At 46.0% G+C, this 19,650-nt stretch overlaps 1 protein-coding gene across 3 annotated transcripts in view; it reads left to right on the top strand.

Moving 5' to 3' along the window:
- The window catches only part of STOX2 (storkhead box 2), a 226,266-nt gene that overhangs the window by 107,771 nt on the left and 98,845 nt on the right, over window positions 1-19,650 (top strand). Inside the window, exon 1 of one of the 3 annotated variants that reach the window (XM_045055205.1) lies at window positions 14-4,185. The exons of 1 other annotated variant lie outside the window; for it this stretch is intronic. In XM_045055205.1, the coding sequence (XP_044911140.1) occupies window positions 4,020-4,185 (166 nt within the window). In that variant the 5' untranslated portion in view covers window positions 14-4,019. Of the gene's footprint in view, window positions 1-13; window positions 4,186-19,650 lie in introns of those variants that run through there. One more of the 3 variants, XM_045055206.1, reaches the window with a different exon arrangement.

Below are 19,650 nucleotides of genomic sequence, written 5' to 3' on the forward strand. Positions count from 1 at the left end.
AAAAACCAGAGTTTTAAGTGAGAATTTCAAAGTCAAATTTCTTACACTTTTCCACTTAGAATCAGAAGTCTAAGGTCAATTATACATTTGAGTTAGAATCACAAAGCAAGCGTGTATCTAATTATCAGCGTCTATAAGCTCATATGTAAATACCAAATGTACAAATTATGCTGGAGCCTGATTTTAAACATTACACCGTAAAATTCATTTGCTTTATCATTTTTCCATTGAATTCTAAACTTGCCTAGTACTGAATACTGGGTTATGCAACTGAACTTCCTTGAGAGACGGTGGGTGACCCAGATACAGGACAGTCTCATTTAGGTGGAGAGACTTGGAACCAGTACTGAAGACCTACAAGTTGGGTGTGAGCGGAGTGAATGTTTGCACAGGACACACTGAGTCTCATTTTCACAGTGGCTACAATCACAGGGGTTTCCACGTCCACTTTCTTCGGAGAGGATTGGTTTCATAATGTGCTATTTACGAGATTCAAGCCTTACCTTCATAACGTTTCTTGATGTTGCCACCTGATTCGGATGGATAAATTACTTAACTGTCCCTAACTCTCCTACTCCATTTACTATCCGATTCCATTCAGCTAACCCCACCTATTTGCTCTTTGATGCTTCTGTGTCTGGCTCCTTGGCCTTGCCTCCAAGGGCACTCTGTTGGGTAGGTACACGGGACAGTACCACTCCCCTCTAAGGCCCACACTCAGAGGTGGCTGAGGGTAGCTCTCCTCCCCAAACCTCCATCACCCCACCTCATTTTTTTTTCACGTGAACAATGAATATTTTCTCAGTTTTAAGTCAAGGGCAATTCAGACTTACTCTCCAGGAAATTCCTGGCTGACCCCTCCCTTCAAACAGACTCCCTCTTCTGAGCTCCTTCTATTGAGAAATTCTAAAAGTATCGGTGCGTCTTTGCTCAAAACCCTTCAGCAATTCACACTGCACTGGGAATAGAGTACAAAATCTTTAATACAGCCTGCAAGTCCTTGCACGATCTGGCTCTTGCCTTCCTCTATGACCTCATCACACGCGTTCCTCTTCTGCTCCAACTCCAGCCCCACTGGCCCTCCTTCACTTCTTCCAGCAGAGGCCACGCTCACTTCCTACCACAGGTCCTTTGTATGTACTGGTCCCACTTTCTGAAATACCGTGTTCCCAACTCTTTGCTTGGATGACTCCTCATTCCCTAGGTCTCAGATGAACATTGTTTTTCATAGAGGTTATTCTTCTTTCTAGAACTTAGCACACTTGGTGCATTTATCTGCTTACTACCTACACCATAAACTGTGTGGGGCCATGTGTGGTATTCAGCACCCATGACAGGGCTGGCATATTCTAGATAGTCAATAATTATTTGCTGAATGAGTAAATATCACATTTGCCACAGCAATCACCATTAGCCTTCAGTCAGAACTATTATAATCATTCACATCACCACTTTTGGCTCATGGGAGGTACTGAGTAATTGTATGTTGAATTGGACTGAGAGATCTAAATGTCAATATCTCATGCATTTTTATTTTATATTACCTTTATGGTTCTTTACACATCTAGTCTTCTGTAGCTTCTAACACTGTGGTCTTTCTGTTCTTAGAAGACCTCTTACAGTAAAGAAGACATCTTAGCAAAATGTGCCTTCTGGGGGAGTCTCTTTTCCTAACTTTTAAAAAATGTCACTAAACTGTGGCTAATTGGTTTACAGTTGTAGTAAATTTTGATTAGTGTAAATATAAGTTCCATATGATACTTAGTGATTTTATTTGTTTGCTGGCTGGTGTACTCCCATTATCCCAAGAGATAGATTCGTTACGCTGGCTCCTTAGAGGAGTTCTGGCTCTTTAGAGAGCAGCCTTAAATTACTGAATAGAGGCTCTGGTTCTAGATTATCTAATGCTTGTGGCTTAAACCCCGCCCCCATATGCATAGTTCTTCAAGAACCTTGCTGCCCGCCCCCACCCCCAACAAAGAATTCAAGCCTCCGAATAGCACCAAATCATGCTAGAACTCTTTAATCTTAACCATTTAGAGCCCGCTGTTTTTCTGGTTTTGTTTGTTTGTTTTTGTGGCATCAGCCTAAGATCATAGCCCCATAACATTTCGTATCCTTGTCTCTGTAACTTGGCACCTGTGTCTACGAAACAACAACATAAAAATGATTCGGAACGTTGCATCGTCAGTAATAAAAAAGCGCAAAAATGTACAATAAAGTATACTGTCGAAAAAAAAAATCAGGTTTATTTTTGTTGTTTAGAACACCCGAGCATTTCTGGAAACCCAAATGGGGGTATAAGCGCTTTGAAAACAAAAAACCAAAAACAGAAAACCGGCAGCCCGCACAGCGTCGTCGGGGTCCGCAGCGTTGTGACCGCGCGCCTTTAACTCGGCGTGACCTCGGCGTCCCGGCCCCGCGCCTCGGCCGGGGCGGCGCATCCCCCTCCGCCCCTCCCGCGTCGCGCGCATTGTTGTCCTTTAGCGATTGGTTGCTGGACCAGAAGCAGCTGTGCAGAGCCGTGCTGTGTAAAGGACCTGAATGCAGGTTAGCGGGCTGCTGGTGACTTACACGAGGGATCCAGGGAGAGAGAGGAAGAGCCGGAGACCACCTCCACTGCGTTTCCCAGGCGGCGTGGACCAGGTGCCCCGGCGGTTGCGGCTGTCGCAGGAGCTCCCGGTGGCGCCCCCTTCTCCGGCTCTAGCTGACTCCGGGGTTGGCGCAGGTGGGCAAGACAGGGCACCTCAGATCTCCCTGTTCCCACCGAGGGGGTTCTGTCTCTTCCTGCGAGGGGGAGGGACTATCCTAAAAATATGTAAATATCCAAGCACGGACTCCGGGCTGGGGCTGCCGCCGAGGTCCCCGCGCCGCCGCAGGGTGTTTTACATGAAAATGAGAAGCCTGACAGGATCCGTGCTCTAACTTAAGGCAGCTCGGTGATTAGCATGAGACTGGGCGGCTGCCCCGCTTCCTGCCCTTCAATAGCCATTCTGCGCGCTCGCGACCGGGCGTTGGTGCCACCGTGCGGGTGTGGATCGGCAGGCCCGGCATCGCTGGCAGCCATGGCTCCAGACGCCCCCTCGGCCAGTAAGTAGGAGCATGCATGTGTAGGGGGGCACATGCGTGTCGGCGCGCGCGCGCGCGCGCGCACACACACACACACACACACACACACACACACACACACACGCACACCACCCTGAGCCTGGGAAGGAGGAAGATTGACGAGGCGCTGCAGTTGCGAGGAGGACTCGGGCTCTTCCTGGATTCCGCAGGAGCCCGCCTGCCGCAGCTGCTGTCTGCAGAGTCTGCTCGGATCCCTGTGCACACGCGCCCCCCATTCGAGCCTCTGTAATGAAGACTGCCTCCCGAGGACTGCAGGGGAGGCCGAGCCAGCCTGCGCCCGGGACTGCGGGCCGCGCGGCCGAAAGGCCCGGGGGGACACGACTCGGACGCTGTCATCCCCACGCCTCGCTCTGAGCCGCCGGGTGCGGAGAGGGTCTGCCGCCGCCCCTCCGACTTCCCGGGCGCCCGATCCCGGGTCAGCCCCGGAGGAGGCCTCGGCTTCCTCATTTGTTTGGGTCTTTTGTGCCGTGGCTCACAGTTGGCTAAGCACTCCTGCGCTGAATCGGGCCATTGTCTGCGCTCCCATTGCTTTCACGCTGCAAGTCTCGGCGCCCCCACCCCGCCCGCCCCCTCCCCGCCTCCTCCCGGCCGGGGAGCCTCCTAACGTGCCTTTCCCCCCCAGGAATCTGGAAGCTATAAGCCGGGCGGATTGCAAATGAAGTGTAATGCATTGTGGGACGTGTGTAAAATCGGAGCCTTCGCCGTGGGGGTGTGTGGGGGCGTGGGGAAGGCCGGACCCGCCGCTGGCGGTGTAGACGCCGACGAGGAGGGGCTGGGAAAATGTGCGCAGAGTCCGCCAGGGTCGTGCCCGCCGTAGACGGATGAAGCAGCGCGCTGCGCCCCGGCGCTGAGGCCCCCAGGATCGGGGCGGCAGGTCGCGCTCCCCCACCATGAAGAAGACCCGGAGCACAACCTTGCGGCGAGCCTGGCCTAGCTCGGATTTCTCCGACCGGGCCTCGGACCGAATGAGGTCCCGCAGCGAGAAGGACTACCGCCTGCACAAGCGCTTCCCCGCGGCCTTCGCGCCCCAGGCTTCGCGAGGCTACATGACATCAGGTGGGTAGCCGCGTTTCTGCCCCCGGGCCGGGTCCGCGGGGCGTGCTCGGTGCGCCGCCGCCGGGGTGCTTAGGTGGGAGCACGGCCGGTGATGGATGCGATAAGTTATGGGGAAAGCAGGAAAAATTAGCTCACATCCACCATTTTGTACCTCCGCAAGATCCACAGCAGGCCCTCTCAATATGGGGTTTGAGAGCTATTAGTTAGGTAAAATAAGGGAGGGGGCCGTGCCTGGCGCTTTGGCTGCAGGAGATAAATGACTGCAAGGCTCCTGCGCGGCAGCCTCCTTGAGCTTTGTGGGAGAGCCTGCGTCCGGGGCCGCCTGCAGTCGCGAGCTGGCCGGCTCCTGCATGGTGGCCAGTTATCCTGGTGGGTATTTAGACAGCCCCTTGTGCCTACAAGGGAACAGGTTCCGTGCACAACTCTGGATGGTTGGAGTCCGGGAAGAGCCCCGCAGACGTCTCAGAGCTCGTGTGATTTGCACGCAGACAACTCTGTGGGAGCTCATTGCATGCATTCCGTGGGGTAATGGTGTGTATGCGGATTGAACGCTCACATGATTCTGTGTGGATTTAACATATGTTGCCTCGAATTAGGTTGTATGGAAAGAATGGAGGCTGTATTTGCATGTCAGACAGGAAGGACGAACAAAACGGTGAATGGAAACGGAGGCTTCAGAAAGGGTTTCATCATCGTAAAACGCAGGGCTGTTAAGAGCATTTCGGAAGGAGCCGGTTCCCTTTGGCAGCACGACGGAATGGCTTTGGCTGTGACTTGGGAGCCCAGGGGATAAAATACTGGAGGAAATGCCGAAGGAGGCAAATCCTGGAACTCTTTCCTTGTTTTCTCCTTACTTATTGTTGACCACTTGTGTGCAATGGTCAGACATCAATTTTTGTTCATTTTTTTTTCAGTTTGAAAGAAGTGATTTTCTACCAAACACAATGTGATGGAAGAGATGAGATTATATTTGAAACCACATACTATTCCAAGTCATCCCGAGCCCTGTCTTCACTGGCGAGGTTGCTTTAAGCGTGTGGTTGGTGCTCACAGGGTAGCTTTGCTATCTTTCCCCTTAAAACAGCAAGTTTTTTTTTTTTAAATATGTATTATCCCTGGGATCAGTACTTCATGCTTTAAAAATGTCTTGTGACCACATTTCCATAAATATAAAACCTAAATAAAATAACCATCTTTTTTATCGCAAAATCTGGCTACAGAGGATGTTGTACTGTTTTGGCAGTAAGGCGCCCTCGATTCTCTCTTTCATGAAAAGCCAGATTTGCAAAGTGACAAGTACAGTTTATACGTTAGTAATTCAAGTCAATCACTGCTGTGGTTGCTACAGTCTTCAGACGTGTGATTGTAAATTTTGAAATGCACCTAAATCGAAATCTAACCTCAAAACACATATGTACATAAACTCATGTCTGCACCGAGTGTTTCGATAATCCCAGGTCTCAGATGCCTGGGTTTGAATGTCTTCATTCCACACTGAATGGTTCCCCTCTTTTTTTTTTTTTTTTTTTTTTATCCCTCTTCAGGAACCAGTACTGACACCAAGTGTGAAGCTATGGGAGGGCAGGTGGCCATAATTTCTTCAACAAACCTGTGAGATTCTTTAACGATTTCAGGCATATTCCCATAGAGCCTGTTTTTATCTGTCTTTGGCATGGCTTCATTATGATCACATTTTCGTTATTTGCTGAAGTACTTCTCTGCGTTTGCCAGATCTGCGAGGTGTTTCTGAAGGCGTGGGGGAAGAAACTCTTAATGTTATTTGATTCTCTTTTCTTATTTCATTTCTTGATCTGCACATGGTAAGCAGGTCTGACAGTGATGTTGAAGGATAAGCTGTTTCAGGATAGTGGTTTTCTATGCAGATTGAATGTTAGGTACCTGCTGACAAAAAAACAAAAAACAAAAAACCACCAAAAATCAAAAAAACCCAAAAGGTGGGGGACAAAGAGCTGTGTCAGTCATTCGGTATTCTCTGGAGCGTCCCTAAGGGCCAAGTGCCTTGCTAGATTCTCACCTATCTGTTAGGTTGGATGTAATATGGTGTGCCCAGCGAGGGAGGGGTATTATTTATCCATCCTTAAAACGTTAGCTAAAACATGTAATGAGTGGTGTTGGTGCTGATGGAAGGAAATGGTAAATATTAAGACAGACACCTACAATGAGCGTTGGGAGAGTAGATGGAATCGCTCATATGCATCTTCTGTGTGTTTGGGGTGGGTGTCTTATCAATTTCCTTTTCAAAAATGGCTCTTTTCCAAATACGAAACTTGATAGGAATAGATGGTATATTGAAACACTCAGAGATCATTTACAGGAAGTTCTTTTCCTCTTACGAAAGGTAAAGGAAATCTACTTGTATCAAGTTAGTGACTCTGGATATAAACAGAGGCTTTGTCACATAAAATGAAATAGGAAATGAGGCAGCTGAGAACATGAGTCTTTTCATATTCTGTTTGTCCAGTCATTTGGCATAATAATGACTGGTATTATCATACTTCATTTTCAGTAGAAAGAGTTTTTTTGTTATTGAGTTCAAAGGACAAAATAAGTTAGGGAGTTACTTAAAATAAGGAACTTAAAATAACTTCACTTGAGACTCTTTTTAGAAATCCACCTCCCCCACCCCAACAAATGTTCCTAAAAAATATGGGGGGGGGGGAAATCACTTTTTTTTTTTTTTTAACTTTAGGAAAGAAGAGAGAGAGAGAGAGAGATCCTTGGGAATTTTAATAGCAGTTGTTTTGGTCTGGCATACCTGTCACACAGTAGACACTTGAAGTTTACCTCTGTTTATTAAGGCCGAATTGCAGGCGTCCGTAATAGCTTTCTAATGAGACAGCACCATTTCAAACAGCCTTCTCTCCACTAATAAGTAATTACCAGTTTGAAATGTGATTTATAGCAGTGGGCTTGACATTTAGCCGTGGCTTTTTCGTATAGCTTCAGGATAAACTACACTTAAACTCGAGAGGTTAGAACAGGCGCATATAAAACTTAAAAGAGATCCTCTGGAAGTACAGAGAATTCTGAAACTTCAAATCTTGACGACCATGTCTTTTATGACTGTTAAAGCTCCCAATTCATGCTACCAAATCTAAAATAACCCTAAGAATTCACAGGCCTCCTTCTGGCAACCAGCAAGTTCACAGGCCATGAGATGAATTCCTTGTTCATCTTGACTATTAATTTCCCAATGGTAGTTTCTGGGCAGAAGGGGGAAAATCTTACCTTTTGTTCAAAACAAGATGAATAACTCAATGCCCAGGCATTATCTGAAGAAGAAAAGAGGTTAGATCAAACGGATGTGGAGTCATTCTGCGTTTTCTAAAACTAGATATTATGACATCAGTTAACCAGAAATAAAAGTCTGTCTCCCCCCAGGGAGGGCAATAGCTGTATAATTTCTAGTGCTTTCCACGTGAAAACATGCTCACGTACCTCCATGAAATAATTTTCAGGACCGCAAACCTTTTGTCGGCGAAGCTATTAGAGCCTTAACTGTGTGACCTCTTTGCACAAATGTTGCTACTAACTTTACGTTTTCTTCACTCTCTTCTCCCCCAGTCCTGGGGAAGAGTGAGTCTAGATGTTCCACGTGTAATGCCATCAAGTCGGGGGTATTCTATTGATCAGGAGTTGGAAAGTCAATTTCCCACATAAAGGTTCTACAGAGCATGTCCATCAAAGCTGTTGCTTAATGCAAGATACCTCCAAACTTATGGTGCTTTTAGATTTTAAAGAATGGCAAAGCAGACAGTTTTAACACTATGACTTTAAAGGGTTGGAAAAGAGAGATAACACAAAAGGCCCAAATTGGCATCTGAAGAAAATTTAAATCCGTCTTGTCTGCCGACCCAACTGATGTCATTGGTGGGGCGGAATGACCAGCACAACCACCTTGATGACTTTATTAGTTTTAATTTTATAGAAACTAATTCTGGGGCACAGCTGACTGTGTGTCCCAGATCCTTCTGTTCTGTTATTTTAAGAGACGTGAGAGTTTCCTGGGAGTGGAGGATGGACACTCGAGGTTCCAATCTGGGCCTGCCACCAACCGGCTGTGTCCCTGGCGAGTAATATGACCTCCCTCCCGTCTGTAACGGGTCCTTCTGGTCCCTGCTTCCATTACAGAATTGGGCCCCTCGGTGACTCTGTAATGAGCCATCACAGGACTCGTGAACACTTACACAGAAATCGTTAGAAATAACCTTTGCCCTTTCTACTTATTGGAGTCACGTGCTTCCCCGTATGTGGGGTGTGTGGGAAGTGTGCTCATTTTGCAAAACAGTCCTATTTCCTGCCGTCCTCAAGCATTGTGTTAGATGTGCGCGCGGCTTGTGCTGGCCAGCAGAGTGATGCGGGAGGGAGGTGATGGACGAAGTTATAATCACATGCAAGTTTTAATAAATAACATCCTGTCACCTCCTTTCCCCTCTTTGGAGAGATCCATTTTCAGCCAGCTACTCCAACTGTGTTTTAATTTGAAACTACCTGTGTTGACTCCTTTCATCAGGCAAGTGGAAGTGAGGAATATTACACTTGGTGGTGAATGACTTTATTCTTTATTTCCCAAGAGAACACGAATGCACTTACAAAAGGTCACCTCTCTTGGTGTTTCAATATCTTTTACGCTCTCGTGAATGTTTTTATTTGAAAAAAGGAGTATGAGTGTATTGTATAAAAACCTTAGCATTTTTACACCTCCGGAGCATTTCTGGCTTAAGTTCCCAACACCCCAGAGAGTTAGGAGAGTTCAGACAATGGCATGTTCTTTGGTAAACCATTGCTTGTGCTGGGTGCAAATATAACCAAGAAACAAAATCTGGTTAGGTCCTTGCTGGTGGGATAATACGTTGACTTTTCAGTTTAGGACAGGCTTTTGTGGATCAGAGAAGCTGTATGGAGCCTAATCTATAAGGTGTAAAGGCTCTTGCATGTTATAAGACTGTAGGCTATAGTCAACTCTAAATTAACCTCAGCCACCGTACCACCGGAAAGAAATGTCATGGGTAAATTTTTTAAGTAGACAGCAAACCTTTTCTCGAGTGGTTAATCCCTAGACTGTTTCTATGTGACGTTAGAATGTACAACCAGTTGGTCAGAAAATCCAGTGTCTACCACCTAAATATTTCTAAAATCTGCCCTCCTTCTCCATCTTGTGTTGCTTGAATCTTCTTCTGTTCTATTACTGTATCTTCCAAACTGACCTGTCTTCAGGTACAGTTCATCCTCCATGGGTCCCCAGAGGGTTTTTGTGTTAGGGTCACATCATTTCTCTTTTCAGTGTTTCTCATGCCTGTGGATGAAGTCCTAGACCAAGGCTCTTCTTGGCATGACCTCTTCTTGGCATGACCTCTTCTTGGCATGACTGCCTTTTCCACCCCCTCTTCCCATTCTTTCCCCACCATCCTGTGTTCTAGGCTCCTGAAAATACCTTCAACAATACCATATTGCCATTTTGTGCCTTTTGTAATGTCTGTTCCACTGCTTAGACTATGCTCTCCATCTTTTATTTTTTATTTCTTAAAATTTTTTTATGTTTATTTATTTTCGAGAGAGAGAGGGAGGGAGAGACAGAGCACGAGTGGGGGAGGTGCAGAGAGAGGGAGACCCAGAATCCGAAGCAGGCTCCAGGCTCTGAGCTGTCAGCACAGAGCCCGACGCAGGGCTTGGACCCACGAATTGTGAGATCATGACCTAAGCCGAAGTCGGACTCTTAACCGACTGAGCCACCCGGGTGCCCCATAGGCTCCCCATCTCTAAAGGTCTGAAGGAATACTTTTGAACCTTCCAGAACCAGCTCATACACCATTCTCTTTCAGTTGACCTCCAGATCCTTTCTAGAGCAAATCCCTCCTATGACATTTGTTCTGTACTTGCGTTACGGCAACACGGTCACCTTGTGTCATACCACGAGTTCACACGTGGGTCTCCAGTACAAGCCAGCGAGTTCCTCAATGGCACTACGTGTTTTATTCACATCTCTATTTTGCCAGCAACCACAGGGCTTGGCGCATATCGGGCACTCAGTAAATGTTTATTGCGTGAATGAATAAAATACGACTCCTCTTTAAAAATTGGATAAAGACGTGACCAGCTGTCAGTGAATCGACCATTAGAAAGTGGTAAATAATAGGTAGGATATGATCAAGAGTCAGGTGGGGAAGTTGATACGGTTGGTGTAAGGGGAATAGGAGTTCAGAGAAGGATATCAATTAGAAAAGGCTTCCCGGAGGGGAGACTTCCTTGGGTCTTGAAAGACTGGGTAGGATTTGAGGAGACAGGGAAGGAGGGGGATGGAGGGAAGGTTGTAGAAGCAGTAGCAACCAAGGATGAAGGGAGCGTTTCAGGAGGAGTGTCCGTGGTGGCCTGCAGGACAGATGGAAAACATGAGAGTCTTGAGGCCAGGAAGCCAGCTGGGATGTGGCTGAAGGGGCCGATGCGATCAAGCCATATGATGCTGAGCGACCACCACAGAGGAGGGCTTCCCAGCACTGCCAGGCATTTGCACACCACCCCCAAGATTTTAGCCATGTCCGTAAACCACCCGTATCAGTTACTTCATGTTTTCCCTTAACCTGAGCCCACTGTTTGATTGAAATGAATTAAGAAGAAAGTTTTGTATTCTGTGTGACATTACAGGGTTCATTTGCTAATTCCATTTTTCTGATCTCCATTAAGATTAATATATTACTGTATCAATTAAAATACTCAACTAAATACCGCCTAAAATGACCTCGCGTACCTGAGCGGTAGTCATGCCACATCGTGGAAAGCTTGTATCAGCCAAGGAAGGAGGGATGCGTCCGAAGGGGAAGGGGAGAATCTTCAAGAACAAAGAGCTGGCCGTTCCTTATAACTGGATTTAAGATGTTAAAATAAAGGGGGGTTGTAAACCAGATTTTTGTCGGAAGAATGCAGTATACGGCCAGAAAGCTGGGACAGTAGAGCAGGTGACGAGTTCCATTTTGAACCTCATGGGCTGGTTAGACACACGAGGAACAGTAAGAGTTAGAGATACAGTTTTGGGGGTCATCCAGTTAGCAATGTTGGTTGAGAACACAAGTCTAGCTTAGCTTTTTTTGTACTCGGTGTTCTGTTTCTTAGAGGGGAGCAGATGACTGACTTATTTTTATTCCCGGCACATGGAGGGTCAGTTGGGTTCCGTGAACTTTCAGTCCCACTTGGGTTTTTCTGAAAACGTGGGGGACCAAGGACAAGGTTGCTTGGAGATCATCTGCTCTCCCATTCCTAAATGTCAAGTGCTTTGTAACGCTAGGATTTGTTTTATTGGTGTTTGCCTTTATTCAGAAGCCACGGTGCTGATGATAAAAGGGATATATGTTTGGTGAGTACAGTCAGGTGTGAAAAGGCTTAGAGTAACGGGTGTAGCAACCCAGGAGACTAGACCAGCTATGTAAATAATGTACATTTCAAACATCTGTCATACACCTATGCAGTTGAAAAATTATGGCTTAGGTAACTCATACACACAGTTAAAATCTCCATTTATCTTTCTACTCAAATCCATGATGGCCCCTCCAGGCCAAGTTTTCTCCTTTTGAAGATAAAAGAGAGATACTTGGCAGATGCCTGTGGGCATTACTGGTGGCAGGACCTATGCCTGGCCCTATCCTGCTGATGGCCATAGTTTCAGAGGGAGGAACCATCCAGCTTTGCAATTAACGCCCCCACCACACCCCAACTGCACATTCCTGTCTCGCTGATTCCCCGAAGAGAGCTAACAGGCCATTAATTGCTTTCGGCATATCCAACTTTGACTTTGAAATCACTTATTTCATCCTTACATGAAACGAAGGGCCCTCATAGCAATTGAGATACATTGGATATTTGTCATTTTTTTTTTTTTGGCTGCCCATTATCTGAACCCTCCACTGTCCTGCGTTGAATGAGCGCCCCCACCCGCCCCCACCAAAAGAACCATTCACGTCCTAACCTCTGGTACCTGTGAATATGAACTATTTTGGAAACAGGTTAGATGTAATTATGATGTGGTCATACGTGAGTAGAGTGGGCCCTAAATCCAGTAAGACTGGTGTCCTTATAAGAAGAAGAAGAGAAACACAGACGGCAGGCACAAGGTCATGTGAAGACAGAGGCAGAGATGTGAATGATGCGTCTACAAGCCACAGGCAAGGCCAGGGTTTGCTGGCCACCACCATACTGGTGGGAGAAAGGCACAGAGTGGGTTCTCCTTCGGGGCCTCCTAAGGGGAAATGGTCCTGCTTCTGTCTTCTGGTCCCCAGAACCCTGAGAGAATAAATGTCTCTTGTTTTAAGCCATCTGGTTTATGGCATTAGGTTTTGGCGGCTCCCGAGAATTAACACAGCCGCCTTATGAAGGTTGGAGGGAGGTGGAAGTCTCCTTTCTCTCTGTGTTGCTGCTGAACTCGCCATGGGATTGCCTTCCTGGCCTGCCCGACGTGGAGGGCCTGGGTGCTGACCTAGGCTTCACCTGTTACCCACGCCCTTCGCTTGTGCACAGAGCAGCGGGGGCTGTGAGGCACGTTCCCTTCACGGGGTGGCGCTGTTGTGCAAGACCGCGCTCTGGAGGCTGCTGTTGGGGGTGGTGGGGGGGGATAGCTGGCAGGTGGTGTGCCTTGTGTGGCGGGGTTGGTGGCGCTCATGCTTGGTAGAAGCTGCTGAGGAGGCCTCACGGAAGCGGCTCTGGCCACAGAGCTCCAAGCCTGGATCTCCAACACCCCGCCCCCCGAAATTCTCCGAGTTACTCAAAATATCCCAGTAAATATTTTCAGCCTCTCTTCTCTGAGAGGCTGTGTAGCATAGCAACTTTGAGCAGAGATACAGGCCACGGGGCTTCATAATCCAGCCTTTCCAGCACTGGCTCGGTACACATGGATAAATTAACGTATTTCCTCCGTTTTCTTACCTGCAAAATGGGAATAATAATGGTATGCAGCCATGAGGTCTGGGGTGAATTATGTGACTTATTATATACATGAAGCACTTAACACCAGGTACAGCACACGAGAAGCATTATATCAGTATTGCTTGTCATTAGCATTATTAAAAGAGCCAGCATTTGTTTGTTCGTTCATTCTTTCTTTCTCTTTCTTTCTCTTTCTCTCTTCTTTCTTTCTTTCTTTCTTTCTTTCTTTCTTTCTTTCTTTCTTTCTTTCTTTCTTTCTTTCTTTCTTTTTCTTTCTTTCTTTCTTTCTTTCTTTCTTTCTTTCTTTTTCTTCCTTTTTCTTTCTTTCTTTCTCTTTCTTTCTCTTTCTTTCTTTTTCTTTTTCTTTCTTTCTCTTTCTTTTTCTTTTTCTTTCTCTTTCTTTCTTTTTCTTTCTCTTTCTTTTTCTTTCTTTCTTTCTCTCTTTCTTTTTCTTTTCCTCTTTCTTTCTTTCTTTCTTTCTTTCTTTCTTTCTTTCTTTTCAATCTTTATTTTTGAGAGAGACAGTGTGAGCGTTGGAGGGGCAGAGAAGAGGACAGAGATCTGAAGTGGGCTCTGTGCTGACAGCAGAGAACCTGACTTGAGGCTCAAACTCATGAACCGTGAGATCATGACCTGAGCTGAAGTCGGACGCTTAACCCACTGAGGCACCAGACACCCCAAAAGAGCCCGCATTGGTTTCTATGAACCCAGTGAACTTGGTTCTAAAATAATTGAAACAAGTATTTGAACATTTTTTTTCCTTACACTTGCTCACTGGTTATTTGTAATGAAGACGATGGTCGGCTGCTGATAAACAGAAAAAAAAAAAAAAAAAAGATGCTTTACCAGAGTTTGCTTCTCCGGGGACCGAACATGCCCAGAAGAGCTGAACGGGAAGATGGTCGTCGTGTCAGATGGGATTTTCCACCTTAGTAATAGTGGCTTCAGTCTTACGTTTGTAAAGTGCCTTTAGAGAGCAGCAGAGCGTTGGGACCTTGGGCTTTGAAGTCAGAGGGTTGGTGTCCTGACACCCACTTGCTGGCTGTGTGATCTTGGCAGCTTGTGCGATCAGTCTGTTCTGGGTTTCTCGTCTGTAAAATGAGGATAAAATAGTATCTTCCTTACAGTTGTTCTGTGCATTAAAGGAGCAAATGCACACAAAACAACTAGCATAGTGCCTGACACACAGTAAGAACTTAGTACGTTCTTGCTGCGGTATCATTATTTCTCTGGGGGCATAACTACGGGGCGGACTTGGTCCTCAGTGTCTAACGAAGAAGGGCGACAACGGGTAGTGTTGTCCATGATCCGGCAGAGTTAAAAAGAACTTTAAATCTTTTTTCTTACGCTTGGTACTCATTTAATCAGAAGTCAGACATTCCATTTCTTCCTGATTTTGGTACGCGATCTTCTAAGAAATCTGCAGAACTGTTCATGTACCTACGGGGGCTCCCCTGTCCTCGAATGTCCGTCTTTGGAAGAACGGTAGAGCATCATTGTGCATTCAGTGCACCTGCAGGATATACATCTGAGAGAACTTGGCTTCACGGAAATCAGAGAGAGAGTGCCCCATATGATCAGACTCCGCTTAATCTGAGATATATGCATTGACTTTTCAGTTGAAGGCAAAGGGGAAAAAAAGCTGCTTCTGAGCTGAGGGTTGAGCTGTGTGCTTGTGTGTGTTTGTGTGTGCAGTTGAGCGTCGCAGAAATGGGGTGTGAGGCAGGAAGGCAGCGTTGAGGCCAAGGTCCATCTATCAAGGGCACTTTTGAAAGTGAGGCGCAGTGGCTTCTCTCCTCCAAGCCAAGCCCACTTCCCCTCCTTGGGGAATTTAGTGATGATCCCGTGGAATCTCAGGTCAGAAGTCCCGCTGAATGGTGTAGAAGGTAAAGGGGTGCTGAAGGTTGGGGTCCACTTGTCAAATATGTTAATATTTCGGCAGCTTTCCTAAGAGCAGATGGGATGGCAGCCTGAGCTGGGGGATAAAGGGCCCCCCTCCTCCGCAGCTTTCAAAGCAGTCACTTCCCCCCTTCACCCCCCTTCCCAGGCAGACACGCGAGCTGCATCCACTGGGATTGGGGGGAACGCCGAGCTTTTCATTTTGCCTTGTTTACTCCTGAATTTGCATTTTACCTATTTGTTTTCAACACTTCTCCCCCTCCCGAGACCCTCCTTCCTTAAAGTCTAGGTAAAAATACCTAATGAACCGGAAGGGTACTGAGGACCTTGCTTTATATGGCTGCAGCCAATTGACTGAACCTCAGAAGCCTCCTCCATCCAAAATGGGACAAAAGCATTGGCTTTTGTTGGTTAAAGCATCGGTTTTTGGAGCATGCAGATCCTGTTTCCCCATAGGTTGTCCTGTCCTTGATGTGGGTAATTTAAACACGTGCGAATTTCAAGGGACGTGTTTGGGATGCCAAATGCAAAAGAAGACGTGATACACCATCCTGATCTCAAGGCCCAGAAACGGAGGTTTGGGTCACCAAATGCTGCCAGAGGTGTGAAAGTATGTCCTCTGCACTGAGGCCCTGCGAGTGTCCTCCCTCAGGCTGGAGTCGATGCTGTGGGCTTGTGGAAGGTGTCTTTCGCACCACTGTGTGTATAGTCCGGCCCTGCAAGGTTTCTGTTCAGCTTGGTGGAGGGAAGCCAGAGGTCAAAGGCCCTGGGACATGAGCACAAGCTTCCTCTGTCAGTCTGAGAACAAGTTTTCAACAAGATAACAGAGTTCTCCCCACTCCCCAAAAAAGAAATGTCTAAAAAGATAACAGAGTTCCCATGTGGTCCTGACATGTAGATATTCCAGGGGAGCCGTTTTACCCTCAGTCCCCTTTTCCCCCAGCAGAAGGGAACCATTGGTTATTAGGCACAACTTGTACCAGCCAGGGGGTAAGAATGATCTCAGGGCGCCTGGGTGGCTCAGTCAGTTAAGCGTCCGACTTCAGCTCAGGTCACGATCTCGCAGTCCGTGAGTTCGAGCCCCGCGTCGGGCTCTGTGCTGATGGCTCAGAGCCTGGAGCCTGCTTCCAATTCTGTGTCTCCCTCTCTCTCTGCCCCTCCCCCGTTCATGCTCTGTCTCTCTCTCTCTCAAAAATAAATAAACGTTAAAAAAAATTAAAAAAAAAAGAATGATCTCATTCACTGACCCCTCACACAACGGTCTTGGGGGGCAGCCACTAATTACTGCTTAAGCAGTAAGATGACAAACCTGAGATTTTATACACTCATACACATACATACACACGTACTCAAACACACATACATAAAACATATACACACACTCACACACACACTTTAAACCATGTACATATTCAACTATTAGTTTCTATGTTAAATGTTAGTAAAACCAACTTCTTTGATGGGTCGTCTTGCTCTTACTCTAGGGCCCCCTCTTGCAACGCCTGTGTTCTACTGAGAGGACAGATCTTAGCCTTTCCTGCATAATTTAAGGCATCTAAAGTCAAATATTTATGTATGATATTTGAAAATTATCTCTACTCTGTCAGTGAATGTTCTGAGCGTGACCTTGACTCGCCTAAAGGACAGTATTCTCCTAAAATCCGGCAGGCGCTGGGGTGGGGGACAGTAGGGGGAGCCGTTGCTGGACCCTTTCCTTGCTGACTGTTTCCCTTAGCACCTTAGACAGGGTTTCCTCATCCACATGATCTCCTCTGGTGTCTTAATTGGCCTAGCGTTTCCATGTGGTGAACATCCCTGATTCTTGGAGGAGAGGAAGCAGTTGGGACCACACACTTCCTGGGTCTCAATTTGTTTGGCACAAAAGGACCTGACAACAAAATTGGAAACTTTATGTGTTTGTTTATTCTGAGAGAAAGAGAGACGGAGGGGCCGAGGAAGAGGGAGAGAAAATCGTACGCAGGTTCCACACAGAGCCCGATGCGGGGCTTGAACCCACGAACTGTGAGGACATGACCTCAGCTGAAACCAAGAGTCGGATGCTTAGCCGACTGAGCCACCCAGGCGCCGCCAAATATGAAACTTGAAATGGAAAGAAGTCTCCCACAGAAAAATCATTTCATTTATTTGGTAAACCATTTTCTTCTGTAGGTTCATTTTGCCTTGTATTCTCCTTTACTTTCTTAGTTACGGAAAATCACCGAGGAAGCATTAGTTTAGCGCATCAAACTTTTGCCATGTTGTTGTTCAGACTGAGCATGATTCTGAGCATTACAATAGGCTGGCATCCAAATAATGGCATAATTGGGCAGTACTCTGCACAATCATTTTAAATGACAGTAGCAGGTGGGGGGAGAAAATAAGGAGGAGTGGTATGGGTCTGAATGGTCTATGGTAGGATTAAGTACAAGGTAGTCAAGAAATTAATAAACTAGGAATTTTGGTGAATATTGCAAAAAAAAAGTACAGATAGCTAAAATCAGGTAAGTGGAATATATTTTTGAAAAGAATCAGTTAACTGATTTTGAAAGCATCAGATGTATGTTCTAAAATCTTCAGTTTGGGGGAAAATGAAGAAAAGTGTCCTTGGGATTCCTTACAGGAACCACTCTGAGAAAATACTGTATAGTCTCTCCTACTTTGTCACTGGGCAAAGAATATGAGCTCAGTAACCCACGGCAATGGAGTAAATGTCAATAATATGAAAACATAATCTAAAAAAAAAAAGAAAGAAAACATAATCTTCATTTTGTATTTCTCCTGGTCAGAGGACTTGCAAAATCGAGCACCTCCCTAACCCTTGGAGTGTATAATTTTTTAAAAAAGGCTATTTTTCAGTAATCTCTACGCCCAACGTGGGGCTTGAACACACAACCTGAGATCAAGAGTCACATGCTCCACCTGTTGAGCCAGCCAGGTGCCCCTGGAGTGGGTATAACATTTAAAGTAATACAAATGAGGGGGTGCCTGGGTGGCTCAGTTGGTTGAGCATCTAACTTGGGCTCAGGTCATGATCTCACAGTTTGTGAGTTCGAGCCCCGCATCGGGCTCTGTGCTGACAGCTCATAGCCTGGAGCCTGCTTCGGATTCTGTGTCTCCCTCTCTCTCTGTCCCTCCCCTGCTTGCAGTCTGTCTGTCTGTCTCTCTCTCTAAAATAAATAAATGTTAAACATTTTTAATAAAATAAAGTAATACAAATGAAGCAAACTCCCCTCTTCTTTAGAAAATTAAAGAACAGTCACAAAGCTTTATGATACAGTGTATTTAAAAAAAAATAAACAAATTGCTTTTAGACACTCTGTACCGGTTAAAAACCCTATCTCTTATCAACTCTTCCCCTGTTTTATGGCTAATCAGTGAATACGTATATTCTGTATGTATCAGATTTAAAAATACTAAACAAATATAACAAAATTGCCAGCTCTTAAATTAAAAAACAAATGTGACTCACAGTTTCTCTGTATTTATTAACTTTAGAACCAAGGCACCAAACTGGATAAACTCAAAGAATGAAAAAGGTCACTTGCACTTATATTCAGTTTCCTTAGATTAGAATTTCTTAATATTTGCATATCTTTGTTTTAACTTCTTACTGCCAGGCAGGCAATGTGGGAGAGATTTGATTAGCCAACTACTTCTTTAAAGAAAAGAGTTTAACGATATGCAGGAAATTAAACGTATGGAAATTACATTCATGTCAGCCAGAAGACGTCTTACAAATTCCCTGTACCCTGCTGCTTTGAGATGGATGGTTTGCTCCTCAGGTACAAGTGTATTTAATTCTAAAGACTCATTCTTTAGTCATCTGGTTGGTTTGTTTTTTTTTTACATTTTATTTTTATTGTGGTAAGATAGACGTAACATAAAATTTATCATCTTTTTTAAAAATTTTTTAACGTTTATTTATTTTTGAGAGAGAGATAAACAGAGCATGAGCAGGGGAGGGGCAGAGAGAGAGAGGGAGACACAGAATCTGAAACAGGCTCCAGGCTCTGAGCCGTCAGCACAGAGCCCGACGCGGGGCTCGAACTCACGGACCGTGAGATCATGACCTGAGCCGAAGTCGGACGCTTAACCGACGGAGCCACCCAGGCGCCCCTATCGTCTTAATTCAAAGTGAACAGTTCAGTGGCAGTAAGGACGGTCATGTTGTACAACCATCTCGCCCCATCTGTCCGCAGAACTCTTTTCATCTTGCAAAACGAAAACTCTGTTCCCATGAAATGGTAATTCCCTGTCCCCCTTGTCTCAGCCCCTGGCAACCACCGTTCTTTCTATCTCAGTGACTGTGACTAACTCTTGGTACCCGATACACGTGGAATCAGGCAATGTTTGTCCTTTTGTGACAAGTGTGTCCTTCGGTCCTTTTCTTTCACTCAGCACGATATCCTCAGAGTTTATCCATGTTGTAGCACGTGTCAGGATGTCCTCCCTTTTTAAGGGTAGGTAATATTCCATTGTCTGTATAGACCACGTTTTGTTTATCCATTCATTGTCGGTGGACACATGGCAGCTTCCACCTTTTGGCTGTTGTGAATAATACGGCTACGAATATGGGTGTAAAGGCATCCATTCAAGCCCCTGCTTTCACGTCTGTAGGATAAATACCTGGAAGTG

Source organism: Felis catus, chromosome B1 (genome assembly GCF_018350175.1).
Source record: "Felis catus isolate Fca126 chromosome B1, F.catus_Fca126_mat1.0, whole genome shotgun sequence".
Classification (NCBI taxonomy): Eukaryota; Metazoa; Chordata; class Mammalia; order Carnivora; family Felidae; genus Felis; species Felis catus.